This window comes from Gossypium hirsutum, chromosome A11 (assembly GCF_007990345.1).
Source record: "Gossypium hirsutum isolate 1008001.06 chromosome A11, Gossypium_hirsutum_v2.1, whole genome shotgun sequence".
NCBI classification, from domain to species: domain Eukaryota; kingdom Viridiplantae; phylum Streptophyta; class Magnoliopsida; order Malvales; family Malvaceae; genus Gossypium; species Gossypium hirsutum.
The window spans coordinates 20883299-20901394 of record NC_053434.1 but is presented as its reverse complement, the minus strand read 5'-3'; the positions used below and the strand labels follow the sequence as shown (position 1 = coordinate 20901394).

The window sequence follows — 18096 nt, the reverse complement described above, 5'->3', positions numbered from 1 at the left end:
ATTGAATAGAAAAATTCAAAAAAAAAACAATTTCTGAAGAGAAGGATTAAAAGCTTAAAAAAAACCCTAAGGTGATTTCTTTTTTTTTTTATTTTAAATTTAATTTTAAGTTTTTTTATACATATATTAAAACATATAAAAAATACAAGAAATAAAAAATAAAAATAAATAAATTTTTTACCTTTTCCGGCCACCGCGTGCGCCGGCGAGCCTCCGGTGGCCGTCCGGTGACCGGCCCCCCGTGGCCGGATTCCATTTCCCCCTCCTTTCTCTCTCCCTTCTCTCTTCCCTCTCTCTTCTTTTTTTTCTTTCCCTCTCCCCAAATGATTTTTTTTGTTATTTTAGGCTTTATATAGCCCTCCAAAACGACGTCGTTTTGGGGGCTACACTTAAGCCTCAAAACGACGTCGTTTTGACCATACCCGACCCGACCCGCTAGAGGATCCGCGTGTTTTCGTTTGAATGGGATATTTATGCGCGCAGTCCTTCCGCTTTTTCAGGGTTTTGCAATTAAGTCATTTTTCTTGTTTCCAATTTGGCCCCATAATTTCTCGCGCTTTTCGATTTAGTCCCCGCTAATGTGCTGCGTTTTAATGGAATGGAATAATTGTTGTTTCGGTCCCCTATGTTTTGTGCGCGCTCAATAAGCCCATTTCTCTTTATTTCCTTTCACATTTGCCCCACAACTTTGTTTTTAATTCAATTTTAGTCCTTTTTTCGTTTATTTTTATATCTTTATTAAATATCCTTGTTGTCTTTATATTATTAGTATTATTAGTATTACTATTATTATTATTATGTATTAGTATATATTTTTTATGTACGTGTATACATATATATATTTTCATATTTAATATTTTATTTCATTTTCATTCTAATATTTTATTAATCTTATGTTTGTTTCTTTTATATTCCAATGTTATCATTATTATTATTATTATTATTATTTTTATTTTTATTAGTTTACGCTTTGTTATATATTTATATATTTATAATACGTATATATACTTGACATATCTGTATACACCTCGGTAATATTATTACTAGTTTTTAATATACGCATATATTACCTAAATATTTTAGTATTATGTATATTCTTCATGTATTATATATGTGTTCTTAATACTATACTTTATTTGTGTCATGTTTTTATGTCGTATTATTATATTTTAATATTATATTATATAATTATATATACATATATCTTTTATATATATTATCATTGTATATATTTAATATTATTAGTTATATTTTACACTATTATATATATTTTTCTAATATTATATTGTATATACTGTTGTTTATATATATATGTGTATGTATTTATGTAGTGTAGAAAATAGTTTTATTATCATTCTTATCATTTCTAAGGTATGCATATACTATATATGTTCTATGTATGTTATATGGATTTTTAATATCGCTAAATATATATGTCATCATCTTATATATTATTATATTAAAATATTTTAATATTCATAATTTCAAATTGTTGATACATTTTTATAATATATTTACGTACATACTTTTCATTTATTATAAATATACCTTTTTTATATTTTTATATCTCATATTTTTATGTATACATAGGTATAGGCATAAATACATACATCTTAATTCATATATATGTATATATACGTACTTATACATAAATATATTTTTCATATTTCATAATTCTTATATACTTACATATATTTATGCATATTTTACATCATATACATACTTATATATATTCTTTATATTCTTAAAAATGCTTTTTGTATATTTCACATATTTTATAATTCATATACATATATTTTATATTATCACAATTTGTAAATATATATAAACACATATTTACATTTTTATTTTTATAATACTTACCGATTTTTTATATATGTATATATTTATCTATGTTTTCATATTCTATAATTTATATGCGTTTCTTATTTTATGGCTTAAAATTATACATGTATATACATTTTTACATAATTGTATTTATTGTCATCATTGTTATTTGGTGTTTGTTTATTTATCCATGTACACTTGTGCTTTTTCTAAAATGTTAGTTCTATTTATTTATTTGTATGCTTTGTTTATGTAATCGCCTCGTCATTTCATTTTGCCTATTGTATTGTTGTTACTCACTTTACTTTGCTTACCTTGTCGTATTCGTTATTGTTTTGTCAAGCATTAACACCAAGCATCAAAAGGAAAATTTTTCTAAATAAGGCAATATTTCGCGTTTGGAAAATCGAGAAAACGTGCCCTAATGTGCTGGGTTTTGATTTCTCGTTCGACTAAATAGCCAAATATCCTCTTAAAGCTTCAAAGTGTGGTTTCATTAAACTATAAGGTGATCTTGGTTTCGATGGTTTAGAGTATCGTGTCCTAACGTGCTGGATGTGATATTCCTTCGGAACAAGAGAATCTTATATTTCAATTCACGTTATCAGAGTTTCTTTTAAGGATCGTATTTTTTTAAACTCTTCAAATTTTCAATTTTCGACACTAAGACACTAATTAATCAACTAGGTACCAATTTTGGGCGTATCGAGGGTGCTAATCCTTCCTCGTGCGTAGCCGACTCCCGAACTCATTTTTCTAAATTTCGTAGACCAAAATCGTTGTTTTAATAAAATTAAATCATTTATTAAAAACAACCACTTTTTGAGGTGACCCGATCACACCTCGTCAAAAAGGATTGGTGGCGACTCTCGTGTTCATTCTTTTTTTTCAAAATCCAAGTCGACCCCGTTTTTCTGTCAAAAAAATGGTGTCAACACATACAATAATTAATAGATCACGGGTGTAGATGTTAGGATTTGATAAATTTATTTTAGGTCGTTTGAATAATAAATTTCGTTTTGTCAGTGATATTATTTGTTTGATTTATTTAAAGTCGCTGAGTCATGGACTCCTTTTCTTTCTCTTTTCAGTTGTGATGTACGGCAATAAAAAGTCATTTTCACCTTCAATAATTGATTGTTAATTCTTTTCAAAATTCTCTTTACCTTACATTTGGTATCAGCGCTTCCTCAAGGGACCTGATTGATTTAGAAGTAACAGCTCTCTATGTGATATTTTAGGTATTGAAGATGGCAACAGAAAGTTCATTTGTGTAGCCTGTTGTTCCAAAATTTGATGGACACTATGACCACTGGGCAATGCTCATGGAAGACTTTCTACAATCAAAGGAATATTGGATCATAGTAGAAAATGGGGGTACTTGCAACAGTAGAAGGTAAAGCCCTAACAAAGGCAAAGAACAAATAGGTCGAGGATCAAAAGTTGAAAGATTTGAAGGCAAAGAACTATCTATTTCAAGCATTAGATCGTTCAATCCTTAAGACAATCCTTAATAAGGATATATCCAAAACTATATAGGATTCTACGAAACAGAAATTTCAAGGTGCAACAAGAGTAAAACATGTACACCTTTAAGCTCTGCGAAAGGGATTTGAGATTCTTGAAATGAAGACTGGTGAATCTGTCAATGAATATTTTGCTCGAACTCTCACAATAGTCAACAAGATGAAAATAAATTATGAGAACAAGACAGATGTTGAAGTGGTCTAAAAAATTCTGAGATTAATGACTTCCAAGTTTACCTATGTAATGTGTTCCATTGAGAAATCTAAAGACACAAGCATCTTGACTATTGATGAATTATAAAGTAGCTTGCTGGTGCATGAGCAACGCATCAACATGAGTTTTTTAGCTAAAGAAGCACAAGCGTTGAAGATTTTTTCTGGGGAATAGTTTGGTTCAAAAGGTTGAAGTCGAGGTGGTTACAGAGGAAGAGCAAGGGGAAGAGGCAGACAGAGTCTTGATAAAACCACTGTGGAATGCTACAAATGTCAAAAATTAAGACATTTTCAATGGGAATGCCCAAGCAAAGAGGAAAACTATGCAAAAACTCAGGAGACGGTGAAGTTAGGAAACAACACAAGCTTGGCTATAACAGAAAAGGACAATGTAAAATTACTATTGGATGGAATGGTACAGATCATCACAGGAGTTTTTTATATGCCATAATTGAAGAATAATTTGCTAAGTGTGGGGCAGTTGCAAGAGAAGGGGCTGGTTGTTTTATTTCAACATGATATATGCAAGGTATATCACTCTAAGAAAGAGTTGATCATGGATAAAAAGATGGTTGCAAATCGAATATTCAAGCTACATGTTGTTACTTCACTACCTTCTTATTTTAGCACAAGCACAGAAAAAAGGTTCAACAGTTCTGACATTGCAGATATGGGCACTTGAGTTATAAAGGTCTGAAAACACTTCAGCAGAAGAAGATGGTCAATGGTTTACTGAAACTCAAGTCTTCATCAGAGCTTTGCAAGGAATGTATGGTGGGAAAGCAGTACAGAGCACCATTTCCAAAGAAAAACACTTGGAGGGCGGCAAAATTTTTCAATTAATTCATGCTGATATTTGTAGACCAATCAAACCTGCTTCAAATAGTGGAAAAAAATACCTGATTACTTTTATTGATGACTTCAGTAGAAAAACTTGGGTTTATTTTCTAACAGAAAAAGCAGAGGCTTTTGTTATTTTTCAAAATTTTAAAGTTCGTGTTGAGAAAAAACTAGATTTGGTTATCAAATGTTTGCGAACTGATCGTAGAGGAGAATTTACATCACATGAATTCACAAAATTTTGTGATGATAATGGAATTCAAAGGCAACTCAAAGCTGCATATATGCCGCAGCAAAACGGACTAGCAGAACGTAAGAATAGAACCATTACAAATATCGTATGTAACGTGCTTTCTACAAAGAAGATTTCGAAAATCTTCTGGCCTGAAGCAGTCAATTGGACAATACATGTTTTGAATCAAAGGCCAACTCTTGCTGTCAAAGATCAGATACCATAAGAAGCATGGAGCGGAGTCAAACCCTCAGTTGAGTATTTTTGTGTTTTTGGTTGCATTTATCATGTTCATATATCTGATTCTAAAAGAATCAAATTAGATGATAAAAAGCATAATGTGTGTTTTATTGGGGATAAGTGATGAGTCAAAGGCTTATAGACTTTACAATCCAAACTCAAAAAAAAATTATAATAAGTAGGGATGTGTTCGAAGAAGATAAGGCATGGGATTGGGATGAAAAGTATGAAAGCACTGCTGTGTATGACTTAGAATGGGGAGATCAAGAAAATGTTGTGATTGGAATTAATGAGACTAAAGAGGAAGGTGAATCTGAAGTTGATGCAGACATAGAATTCTTCCTCTGATGTTTCAACTAGAGATGATGCTTCTAGTACAGATGAAAAGAGAAACAGGGCACCACTGGATTGGATGAGAGATTATGAAATTGGAGAAGGGCTTTTTAAAGAAGATAATGAAGTTTATTTTATAATGTCTACAGTTGACGATCTTGTTTAGTCTGAAGAAGCTATTAAAAGTGAAAAGTGGAGGAGAGCAATAGATGCATAGATGGAATCAACAGAGAAAACTAATACATGAGAACTAACAGAATTACCAAATGGAGCAAAAAATTTAGGAGTGAAGTGAGTTTATAAATCCAAATTTAATGAGACTGGAGAGGTGGATAAATACAAGGCTAGACTTGTTGTGAAGAGGTATTTGCAACGGCATGGAGTAGATTATATTAAAGAATTGCCCCTGTTACTCGTATGGAAACAACTTGAATGGTTGTTGCAACGCCCCGAAACTTTTATTTCGGGTTTTGTGGAAATGTGACAATTGTGTATCTGCTTTAGTGGTCATGTGTTTTGGTATGTATGAGAAGTCCCAAGTTCAAGCCTAGCTTAGGCAAAATTTTAATATTTTTTTTGATCTAAACCTTGTGTTTGGGGAGTGGACTTATATTTAATTATTTGCAAAATTATGTTAGAATTGGCCTGCTAGTCTGGTGGTTAATTGGAGTCTTGGGTGATGGAAGTCATGTGTTTGATTCTCAACGTCGGCGAGAAGGTAGAATTTTTGCTCTTAATTTCAACTAGAGTTGTGCTGATGTTGGACTCCAAGTAGTGGGGATGTTAGTAGGATTTGTGAGAGAAAAATAAGGGTTTTGATGTACTAGGGATTTGGTAAAACTCACATGTTCTCCAAAATTCTCTCTTCAGGAAACTGACGTTCCTTCTGCTCTCTACCACTGCTTATTTTTCTTTTTTTTTGTTTTGTTGGTTGCCGCTGCCTCTTTTGTCTCTTCTTGCTGCTAAAATTTTACTGTAATTCCTCGTCTCTCTACCTTGTTATCTCCTTAATCAAACTTCTTCTTCTTTTGTTCTTTTTGTTGTTTCTCTTTCGTTATTGGCTTTTGTCTGCGATAGCTCAGTAAGTTTTGGTATTTGTTGAATTCTAACATTATTCTAAATATTGGTTAAGAAGGGTTTTTTTGCTGTTTAGGAGTTAATCGAGGGCTAGAGATCAGCCATTAACATTTTAAGGGTGCGGAGTTCTTGTTATTCGAGCTGATGTAAGGATTTTAATGGTTGGAAGTCAGTTGTCTCGTTATAAATTCGTTTAGTTTCCGTGAGTATCACTGAAATTAGACTCTGGATTATCATTTATAGTTTATGGAGTGCTCGGGGATCATTTTAGCTTCAAACGAAACTAGGTGTGTACTCGAAAAAGCAGAAAATGAGGTTATTGTCGACACCACATGGGCGTGTGGTCACTCGTGTGGTAGGCCGTGTGCCATAACACGGGCATGTAATCGACGAGGCCAGGCTGTGTGTACAAGAACGCTTGTGTGACGGCCAGGTAGGTCGTGTGCGATATATGGGCTAGACTGATTTGGGCCGTGTGGGCCACATGAGTGTGTGGGCCCACACGGGTAGTCTACACGGACGTGTGGGATTTTGGGCCAGGCCGTGTAATCCACAAGGCCAAGGCCAATTTGGGCCATACAGATATGTGGGCCCACACGAGCAAGCCACATAGGCGTGTAAGCCCATTTATCTGAAATGATTCCTAGGGTTGCACGGGTCGCCCAAGTCGACTGTGAACCTACTATAGGGCCGGTAAGCGTTACCTAAACCCCTAAATATATGATCTGAGTGTATGTGATGCATGATAAATTATACATGATTACTAATATATATATATACACGTATGATTGATGGTTGCATAAAAGCATGACATGTTGTATTGCATTGGGCTGGGAAGATGATATTTGGAGGAAGTGTACTGAAAGGATTTAAGCCTATTTATCTGGTAGCTCAGTTACCATATACTGAATATATGCCCCATTCGATACTACTTAGAGTGTAGGGATGGGTGGTGTTTTAAACCCCACATGGAGTGTAGGGATGGACAGAGATGGTGTGTAAAGGTTAGTGGGTAAGACTCTGTTACTGATTACTGTTTGCGTTACTGATACTGTGATGGGCTAAAGCTTTAATACATATATGATACTGGACTGAAATGGGCTAAAACCCAAACTACTACTAAAATTGTAATGGGCTTAGGCCCGAGATTGCATTTGACTGTTTACTACTAATTGCCTGTATGCATATTTTTTGTGGGGATTACGCACTGAGTTTAAATAAACTCACACCTTCTATTTAATATGTACAGGTAATCCCTAGACTTGACGGTTCGGTGCAGCAGAGGACTCGACGGTGGCCACACATATTATAGACTATTCTACTTTCATTTATGATTTTACTTGATTGTGGGGTATTTTTATGTAGTTGGACTCTATAGACTATTTTGTTTTAACTTTGAGAATTTTGCCCCTTTTTACGAACTTAAAACAACCACATAACAAAAATACGAATTCCCCCCCCCAAAAAAAAACTAAGGTTTTCCATAAGAAGAACCGTTCTACTTAAAATAAATTATTTCCAAAGCTTCCACTAAAAAGATACATTTGAGTCAAAACAGTGGACACGCGTATTTTTTTTAGTTAATTAAATGTTTATAGACGGAAATGGTTTTATCGTTAACTTAGTTTTCAACCACCCTATCATGTGATATCGCTAGATTCGGCCATAACGTCCAGGCTGGGTTTAGGGGTGTTACAGTTGTAGCATTTGTAACTCAAAGATGTTGGACTATCTACCAACTAGATGTGAAATCAACATTTTTGCATGGTGAATTAACTAAAAATGTTTTTGTGGAGTAGCCAAGTGGTTATGTTCAGCACAAACTAAAAAAAAAACACTTTATAAGTAAGCTCTATGTGCTTGGTATAGTCTAATAGATGCTTACTTCATGAAGGAAGGATTTGAGAAATACAATTATGAACATACTTTGTTCATAAAAGGTGAGACATGAAAATGATAATTGTTAGTTTGTATGTTGATGATCTCATTGTTTCTAGTAATGATGAGCAAATGATAATTGAGTTCAGAAATTCTATGAAGAATGAATTTGACATGATAGATCTTGGGAGGATGAGGTATTTTCCTGGTATTGAAGTGTTGCAAAAATCTGATGGCATTTTTATTAGTCAAAATAAGTATGCATCAGAGGTGCTGAAAAATTTCGGAATGGATGAAAGTAATCCTATTCAGGTTCCATTAGTCCCTAGATCCAAGCTTTTAAAGGATGAAGATAGAGTCAAAGTGGGTAAGACTTGCTACAAGCAAGTTATTGGTAGTCTTATGTATACTACTGCAGCACAGCCAGACATGATGTTTGTGGTGAGTCTTGCTAGTAGATACATGGAAAATCCTACCGAGCTACATTTGCAAGTGGTGAAATGAGCTTTGAGATACTTAAAAGGTACCACTAAGTTTGCAATCTTCTATAAAAAGGGAGGAGAAGATGAACCTGTTGCTTTTATTGATAATATGACTATGCTAGAGATATAAAAGATAGAAAGAGTACTTCTGGTTATGTGTTTTTATTAAGCTTGGGAGTAATTTCATGGTCTTCTAAAAAGCAACTAGTAGTTAGTTTATCCACCACAAAAGTTGAATTTATTGATGCAATATCATGTGCATATCAAGCAGTATGGTTACAAAGGGTGTTGGTGAAATTGGACAAGAATCATGAGAAATTTATCACTATTTTTTGTGATAATAGCTCGACAATCAAGCTCTCCAAAAATCCAGTAATGCATGGTCGCATCAAACATATTGATGTGCGTTTTCATTTCCTTTGAGACCTGACAAAGACTGATAGCATTAAACCGGTGCATTGTAATTCACAGGATCAGCTAGCAGATGTGATGACCAAACCTATTAAGTTGGATTAGTTTTGTAAGCTGAGAAGATTCTTGTGTGTCTATGCAGAACCTGACATAAACTAAATGCTTAGAGCATTTTTAGTTTAAGGGAGGAATTGTTAGGATTTGATAATCTGCTTTAGGTTTGTTTAGATAATAAATCTTGTTTCTTCAGTGATATTTATTTGATTGATTTATTCAAAGTTATTGAGTCATGGACTCTTTTTCTTTCTCTTTTCAGTTGTGATGTACAACTATAAAAAGTCATTTTCTCATCCAATAATTGATATTCAATTTTTTTCAAATTTCTCTTTACCTTACCGTAGATAAGTTTTTTTTCATTAAATTAAATCATATTATTTTATTGAAAATTTTAAAATAAGACAAACGATTTTTTTTTATTAAGGAGGGCAAAAGTTATTAATAGTAATCAATTTAGGAAAAGATAAATCAGTAACATCTTCATACAACACATTCAATACAAAATCAAGAGGTAGCCAATAACCATTCCTTCTGTAGCTTTTGCTAAGCAATCAGTTATCCTATCGCATTCTCGGTACACATGCCTAATATCAATATCTCAATCTCACCGTAATAGGTCTTGCATGGCATGAATGACATAGAATCTAGCTACTATATCATCAAAATACCCTTAACATGATGCAACGATTCCAAATAATTTGTTTCTAACAACACATCACAACAACCATAAATTATCTTAAAATATTATCAGAATTATCCAACTAGCAAATCAGTGAACCAATCCATTCAAACAGAAGCTGCCATGAAGATTTCGCACCACCACTTGTTTATTTCTTGATTTTAGTTAAGTAATTATTCTTTGCTACATCTAAGCAGAAAAAAAGCATACATTTTATTTTGCTAAGACATATAATTAGCTATTTGTTTAGACGCAGCTTGGTAATTATATTCTTTTTTATTTTACAGTATAGATGGGAAGAAGCTAAAAAGAGAAAACTAGCGGATTTAGAATTTAAAAATAATAGACGTAATTTTAATTATATAAAATAATAAATTATGAATCATATCAATAATCAACAAATCAGCGAATCAATATTTACTTATTGTCAAGAGAACAAGAACTGATTTTGGGAAAATATATATTTTTCTTAAGACTTTTGTTAACACCGATTTTTATATAAATCACAAATATTTAATTTCAGCAAATTTTATTATAAATAAACTAGAACCGTCAAGTAATTGTAATAAAACATTCTCTTATCTTTTTTATTTTTAATTTTAGACTACGTTATCTTAATTTTTGTTTACATTTTCATAGTTTTCAAGAACGAATTCAAGAACGAAAATTTTTTTGAGGCAAAATTAAGTTATAAATTTTGATATAAGTTAAAATGTAATTTCACCATCGTATTAGTTAATATATTTATATTTTTTAAATGACTAAATTAAAATTTTATCATTTTGGTAGTTAAAGTATAATTTTATCATTATTTATTTATAATTTTATACATTTTATTCTATTTTCTTTGAAAACAGTTGTGATTTAATTTTTAATTTCTAGTCATGTTGTGGCATTTATATGAGATACGTCAAGGTAAGGGTGTCGCCAAATTTATTTGAAACTATTCTCGGAAGACCTTATCAAGATAGAGCATAGTGATTGTATTTTTAAAATTGAAATGAGATTTGACCTTTTGCGCAACACTATTGTGGTGGGTCTCTTGGCTGTGGTTTCTTAGTTGATCAGAGTTCATTGTCAAGTTAGTTTAATGATGACAGGGTGATGATGCAATTTTTAATAATTTAATTAAAGTGATGCATCTCTAGTTTGCTTTTGAATTTTTCTGAAGTCGTATAAGTTTATCTTTATTCTCATTTTAGATTACTCTGTCGATATGATACTTATGCATCAATTTATTGTATCTTATTATCATTTTCATTATCCATAATGTCTCATATTATTATTATTATTATTATTATTATTATTACTATTATTTATGATTCCTATTAATCCTATTATTTTCTTAAAAGAAATTATCCGATTAAAAATGATGTCACTTTTCTTCCATGTGAAATTTTGAGATAAACATTGACTTGTTGATGTGATATTGATCTTCGTCATGTAGTTAACTTAAAATTAGATTGAGTTTGAAAATTCTATAAAGTATGGAAAAAGAAATTAAAAACCATTTATAGGGTGACTAAAAGCATTTTGATAAAATATAGAGATTACTAGCATCATTTTGCTGACTAAGTTTGGTAATAGTTCTTTTAGATGGTGATGTATTTAATTACGATTAATGTAAAAATAGTGATAATGGTGAAATTAAATGTTATAATAATATTATAATGTAAAATAAAAAAAATTAAATATATTATACTAAAAATAGACGTTCATCCAAACAAATCAACATTCAATTAACATTATGAAGAGGAAAAGTTGAATCCAATTTTTAAATCAATGTTCAAAGGAAAATAATAATAAATTAATTAAATCCCAAATATAATAATAAATTAATTAAATCCCAAATTTTGATTGAGACTGTCCTTATCAAAGTGCACATGGCTCTTATTTTTCAAAAGAGAAAGGTTTTAATTTTATAGGAAGTCAACAGGGACAGCTAGCAAAAGAAAAGTGCATAATAACTGTTAAATTATGATACTTTTAACATGAATGTGAAAAAGATACATTTATAAAAAGTTATAATGGAAATTAAATAATGTTTTAGTTAAAATTGTAAAATTAGATTTATTTTTTTTAATAGTTAAAATTGAATTTATAATTATAACGAGGTATGAAGTTCAAATCTCATATATATATATAAATATGGTAAATTATATCATATATTTTGGTCACTTTAATTTTTTTCAATCTAATTACTTTAATTAAGATAATTGTTCAAATTGATTACTATCGTTAAAAATTCCATTAATTCACTAACGGATTATTGATATGACATTTTTCTAACTTTTGACTAAAGCTAGGAACTTCTATAATTAGTCCAAAATACTTTTTTTTTTGCAACGCGAAAATTTCAATAGTAACATCGTCGACATTTAAATCCTTTCTAAGAAGAGGGAACCTAACGATGGTGACAACAAATCATGACCATGATCCCACCTTTTCCGATAAGCTCACCTATCGGCATAACACCACCTGCCACCTTGTTCAATGTTGAAATGTTTGAAATTTATTTGTGATTTGTTTTTAATATTGAGATTTCTTTCTTCATTTTTTTTTGTTCTATGTTTGGTTGTCAAGAAACTAAGGAAAAGATAGAACTTAGATCTTAAATTAAATTATTTCTTTCTTCATTTTTTTTTTGTTCTATGTTTGGTTGTCAAGAAACTAAGGAAAAGATAGAACTTAGATCTTAAATTAAATTTTATTTTAGTCTTTATCAGACAAAGTAAATTAGCTAATGGTAGGTTAAGTGAATGAAGGTTATTATTTTATCCCTTTTACTTTTCCATGCTACTTAATAGCAAACAGAAAAATGAAAATCCTATCATCATAATTCAATTAAAAGAAAAGGAAAAAGAAAAAAATTACTTTATGCCAAGTAATATTTTTGAGAATAGGCCGTTTTTTAATATTTACGAAAATAGGTTGTTTTTGGAGAGAGAAAACTGAAAACGTGTCTTATATGATGCGTTTTCATTAAAAATTGATCACTAAGATTCTTTGTTCAAATAGTTAAATGTTAGTGTTTTTGTCCTTAAGTCTTATGTTTGATTCCTCTCTTACATACATTTGTATTTTTTATTTCATGTTATTTTAAATTTTTTTAAATTAATATTTCTAATATATTAACTCTTTTGGTTAAATGGATAGATAATTGTGATTTCATCATTGAGTCTTAGATTCAATTCCTCTTATTATAAGCATTAATATGTGTTAGATGGATAGATAATTGTGATTTCATCATTGAGTCTTAGATTCAATTCCTCTTATTATAAGCATTAATATGTGTTTTTTGTTTCATATTGTGTCAAGCTTTTTTATTTTTAATTAATGTTTATAATTAATAACTATATTGTTTTCAAGTTTTTTTTAATTCATCTTGTTAATTAATAAATATTTTATTTCTGAAATCAAATAATTATTGTAAATATCATTATTTTTAGTAAATATAATTTTTTTATGTGTAATAATTATTTTTCAATCCATATCATGAGTGTAGTAAAATTTAGTATTATATTTTTGCATGTGTATTTGAAATAATAATGATGTTTGAAATAATTATTTGACTTCACAATATTAGAAAGCGTCATACCCACAATATATGTAACACCCTAAACCTAGCCTAGAAATTTAGACCGGATTCTGGATGTCACATTGATCATCGAAATGATCGTGGGTAAATTTTTACAAAACAATGGATATGTCGAATCGCAATATTTAATCATTTAAAATCCAGTCAGTAAAATTACAGTTAAGGTAGTATATATAAGCAGAATAAAAGCGAATAAAACTTAAATCAAAATTCGTAGCACAGTTTTATAAAACATTATATTTCGAAACTGAATAACAAAATAGAAACTGAAAACACAAACTAATAGTTTATTTCCCACTAAGACTGCCTGAAACCTCCGTATACCGAGTCCAACGTCAAAGTTCTAAAACGCACCTGAAAAGGAAACACAAGAGAGGGTGAGCCACTTAAGCTCAGTGTGAATCCGAATCAAGACTAAAAACAAATCACGAAAATCAATTCAATATTGCATCAGATTTACAGATATTCACTGATTCAGAAAGAAACTTGGAACTAACGTCCCCACAGAACACAGCACTCGAGCACACCAATGCACAAATAGACAGACAAAGTACAGTCAAATAGTCAAGCAACCAAAACATACAAATAGATGCGTAAGAAATGCAATCAAGTAATAAAACTCACCCATCCAGCCGACACACCTCTCCGTCTCTTGATCACACCCTATAAGAACTATTTAAGCTCAACCAACCGAAACACACCATATAGGACCCCGTAGGTCCGTCCAACCCTACACACCATATATGTAGACCAATCCACTCAGATATTAATACGCAGCAGAGCTGGCGTATATGCTGTAAAGTGCAATGTGGTAATCCACTGTACAGTCCGGTTGCAGTTGTACTGCCAGATCAAAATATAGTACGCAGCAAACTGACGCACATGCAGTACAATACGATAAATTGCCGTACGAATATGTTGCAGTAAAAATGCCAGATCATATCAAAATCAAACTCCCTTCACTTTGCAATCCCATCCAAAACTTTATGCAAGTGTATGTATGTATACATTAACACAGAAAACAAAGAGCACATCCACAGACTGTCATATAGGAACAGATATGTACACACACCTAGCAAATCGGGTTCAGAGTTAAACATCTCACACAACAATTACATATATCACATAAGCCGCAGCCCAAATCAAAGTGTTAATTACCCTTTCTAAGGCTTAGCCAAGGTTGAAACACACAGACACATTTTCAAATCGTAAAAGACACAAAAAATAAAATTTAGTGTCTTTGGACCAAACGCTCGTGTGCTCTGGCCGTGTGGAAATGCCTAAGCCGTATGGGAGGTCATGCGCCCATATGAGAAGGAGCACACCGCCCTGTGAACCAAGGACATGACCGTGGGAACATGCCATGTAACTCTCTATCCATTTGCACTAAATTTGAGTACAGAGCTAACATGGTCGTGTGCCCACCAGACACGGCCGTGTGTCTAAAACACATACTTATATGAGATCCTTAAATCTCTAAATTAGCCACATGGCCGTGTGACCAGGCGTGTGGCACAAAATCACTCAAACCCTAATTCCCAACCATACACGCCCATGTGCCTAGGGGACATGGTCGTGTGAAAATTGACTAATTTCCCCAAATTGGCCACATGGCCATGTGATGCTCAAATCAACCCAGAAACCCTAATTCCCAAAAGCACAAGGCCGTATGTATCGATATACACCCGTGTGGCCATGAAACCACCTTAAAACAGCCTTGAAAAATGTGCTATCAGTCACGAATCACTTCCTAGCCCTCGATAGATCGAAAATAAACCAAAACACGCAACTTCTAAGCGTAAGACAGTGAACACTCACACACACGATGTTGACTTTTCATAAAGTCGAGATAGAATTCATAAATAAGATAGAAAAAGATACGTAACCCACACCTATTTTATGATCTACGAGGCTCCGACACCGACTTTGACGATGAAAAAGTGATTCTCCAAAATTCCCCAGCAACCCGTTTTAAACAATAAAGACAATGAAGACCCAAAAGAAAGAAAACAAAGAAAAGGGGAAGAACTAAAAACGTCCAGTAAAAAAATTATATATCAAATAATAATAATTAGTAAAAGGAAATATTATAATTGGTTATAAATTTTAACTTTAAAACCAACTACCATTTAACAAAACAAAATCTAATTTTTTTCCCGTAAAATGCACTCACGATGACCCAAACCCAAAACCTTAAGTTACTCTGACACTCACTCAACCACCGGACCAACAGGCCCATCCTGTCACTTAAACGCGTAACCAAATACAATAGCACAACCTTATCACAGACCCTAACCACAAAACCCAAAACTTCTAGCCCCAAAATTTAGAGCGTTAAAACTCACCCCTCCTTAAAGAAATTTTATCCCAAAATTTCCAACTAACAGAATAGTGGTATATCACAAGCTACACCACCATGCTCCCGCTTCACACTCTAGCCCGAACCAAATCAAACCTAAAACCTCATACACTAATCTAGAACACTTAACCACTGAAGCATGCGCACAGTTGTCCTATCACACACAACTTCATTACACTAATCTAAACATTAAAACATTCACAATTATACCTATCTCAAAATCATCGAGGGCACTCTCAGATTCGATGTTTGGTAGACCCGCATCGAAAACATGCTCCTATTTTTTTCAGCAATTGTCCGGATGGTATTTCTTACAGTCCTCACAAAATAGAATACTCGCACCATTACTAACACCCTCCGCCAAACCTTTATTGCCACTCCAATACGTTCTAACACGCTTTGCAAAACGAGGCTCAAACCTTGGAGGATTGTGATCTCTTTTCTTTCCATAATCCACGTACCTAGCTTAAAGCATTTCACTAATCCTCTCTAATCTAGCCTCAAACACTTCCTCTAACACCTTTCTCACCACCTGAGTCAACACCTCTATACTAACTCTCGGGTTATCGCTGCCCGAAGCTAGTGGGACCATATTGACTTCTGACTCTTGAACAAACTCACGTCCCAGATGAGTAGGTGACTCCTCGCATTCTTACTTACATTTAGAATCCATATCAGTCTTGTCGCTAACTTAGATTATCTATATTTTTAGAGAACAAACACAGAATAAATACAAAATCCTACATTTTCAATCTTATAGTTTCGAATTTTTACCTGGACCAGCATCGGAGTCTCAGGCAGTTCATTTTCGTAAAACTTTTCCCAAAACACAAATTATTTCAGCTTTCTGTGGTAAAGTTTCTCAAAAATTTCTTTTTAATACAACCACGTGCGCATACGAACACGTAGAAGCACAGGTCGAGTTTTTGCAAACCTAACTCTGATACCACTAAATGTAACACTCTAAACTAGGCCTAAAAGTTTAGACCGGATTCCGGATGTCACATTGATCACTGAGTGATCGTGGGTAAATTTTTACAAAACAATTAAAATATTGAATCGTAATATTTAATTGTTTAAAGTCCAGTCAGTAAAATTACAATCAAGGTAGTATATATAAGCGGAATAGAAATGAATAAAACTTAAATCAGAATTTGTACCACAGTTTTATAAAAACCTTACATTTCAAAACTGAATAACAAAATAGAAACTGAAAACACAAACTGATAGTTTATTTCCCACTAAGGCTGTCTGAGACCTCCGCATATCAAGTCCAGCATCAAAGTTCTAAAACGTACCTGAAAAGGAAACACTAAGAGGGGGTGAGCCACTTGAGCTCAGTGCGAGTCCGAATCAAGACTAAAAACAAATCACAAAAATCAATTCAATATTGCATCAAATTTACAGATATTCACTAATTCAGAAAGAAACTTGGAACTAACGTCCCAATAGATATTATGATATTGTAAATAAGATAGAAAAAGATACGAAACCCACTCCTGTTTTGCGATCTACGATGCTCCGACACCGACTTTGACGACGAGAAAGTGACTCTCCAAAATTCCTCAGCAACCCGTTTTGAAGAATAAAGACAATGGTGAGCCAAAAGGAAGAAAACAAAGAAAAGGGGAAGAACTAAAAAGGTCTAGTAAAAAAAAGAATTTTTAAATATCAAATAATAATAATTAACAAAAAGAAATAATATAATTGGTTATAAATTTTAACTTAAAAACCAACTACCATTTAACAAAACAAAATCTAAAATTTTTCCCGCAAAACACACTCATGAGAACTCGAACCCAAAATATTAAGTTACTCTAACACTCACTCAACCACCAGACCAACAGACTTATTCTGTCGCTTAAACGCGCAACCAAACACAATAGGGCAACCTTCTCACAGACCCCAACCACAAAACCCAAAACTTCTAGCCCCAAAATTAGGGGCGTTACAATATGGGTGGAGAAAATAAATATTTGACATATAAATATTATATATAAAGAATAATTTATCAAAAAAATTAGTTGATATTTTTAAAGAATAATTACATATTTATTATTTAATTTTATAAATAAAAGAGTTATTAATTAATAAAACATGAAAACAATATATTTATTAATTATAAACATTAATTAAAAATAAAAAAACTTTAAACAACATGAAATAAAGTACATATTAAAATGCTTATAAGAGGAATTAAACTCGGGACTCAATGATGAAATGACGATTATCTAACCAAAAGACAGAGGCAAATCTAAGGGGTTGGCAGGGGCCCCGGCACCCCTTAAAATGGAAAATTATTATTTTGGCCCTTTAAAAAATTTTAAAATTTTAAATTAATAAA

General features: G+C 32.2%; 1 protein-coding gene across 1 annotated transcript; it reads left to right on the top strand.

The window, feature by feature from the left end:
- The first annotated feature begins 8235 nt into the window (after positions 1–8235).
- LOC107892683 (uncharacterized mitochondrial protein AtMg00810-like) lies at positions 8236–8670 on the top strand. The gene has a single exon (XM_016817743.1). The coding sequence runs from the start codon at positions 8236–8238 to the stop codon at positions 8668–8670; it is 435 nt and encodes a 144-aa protein (XP_016673232.1).
- The last annotated feature ends 9426 nt before the right edge of the window (positions 8671–18096 follow it).

What these genes read in the sequence shown, in the direction of transcription:
- LOC107892683 (XM_016817743.1), top strand. Translation starts at nt 8,236, where the DNA reads ATGAAAATGATAATTGTTAGTTTGTATGTTGATGATCTCATTGTTTCT.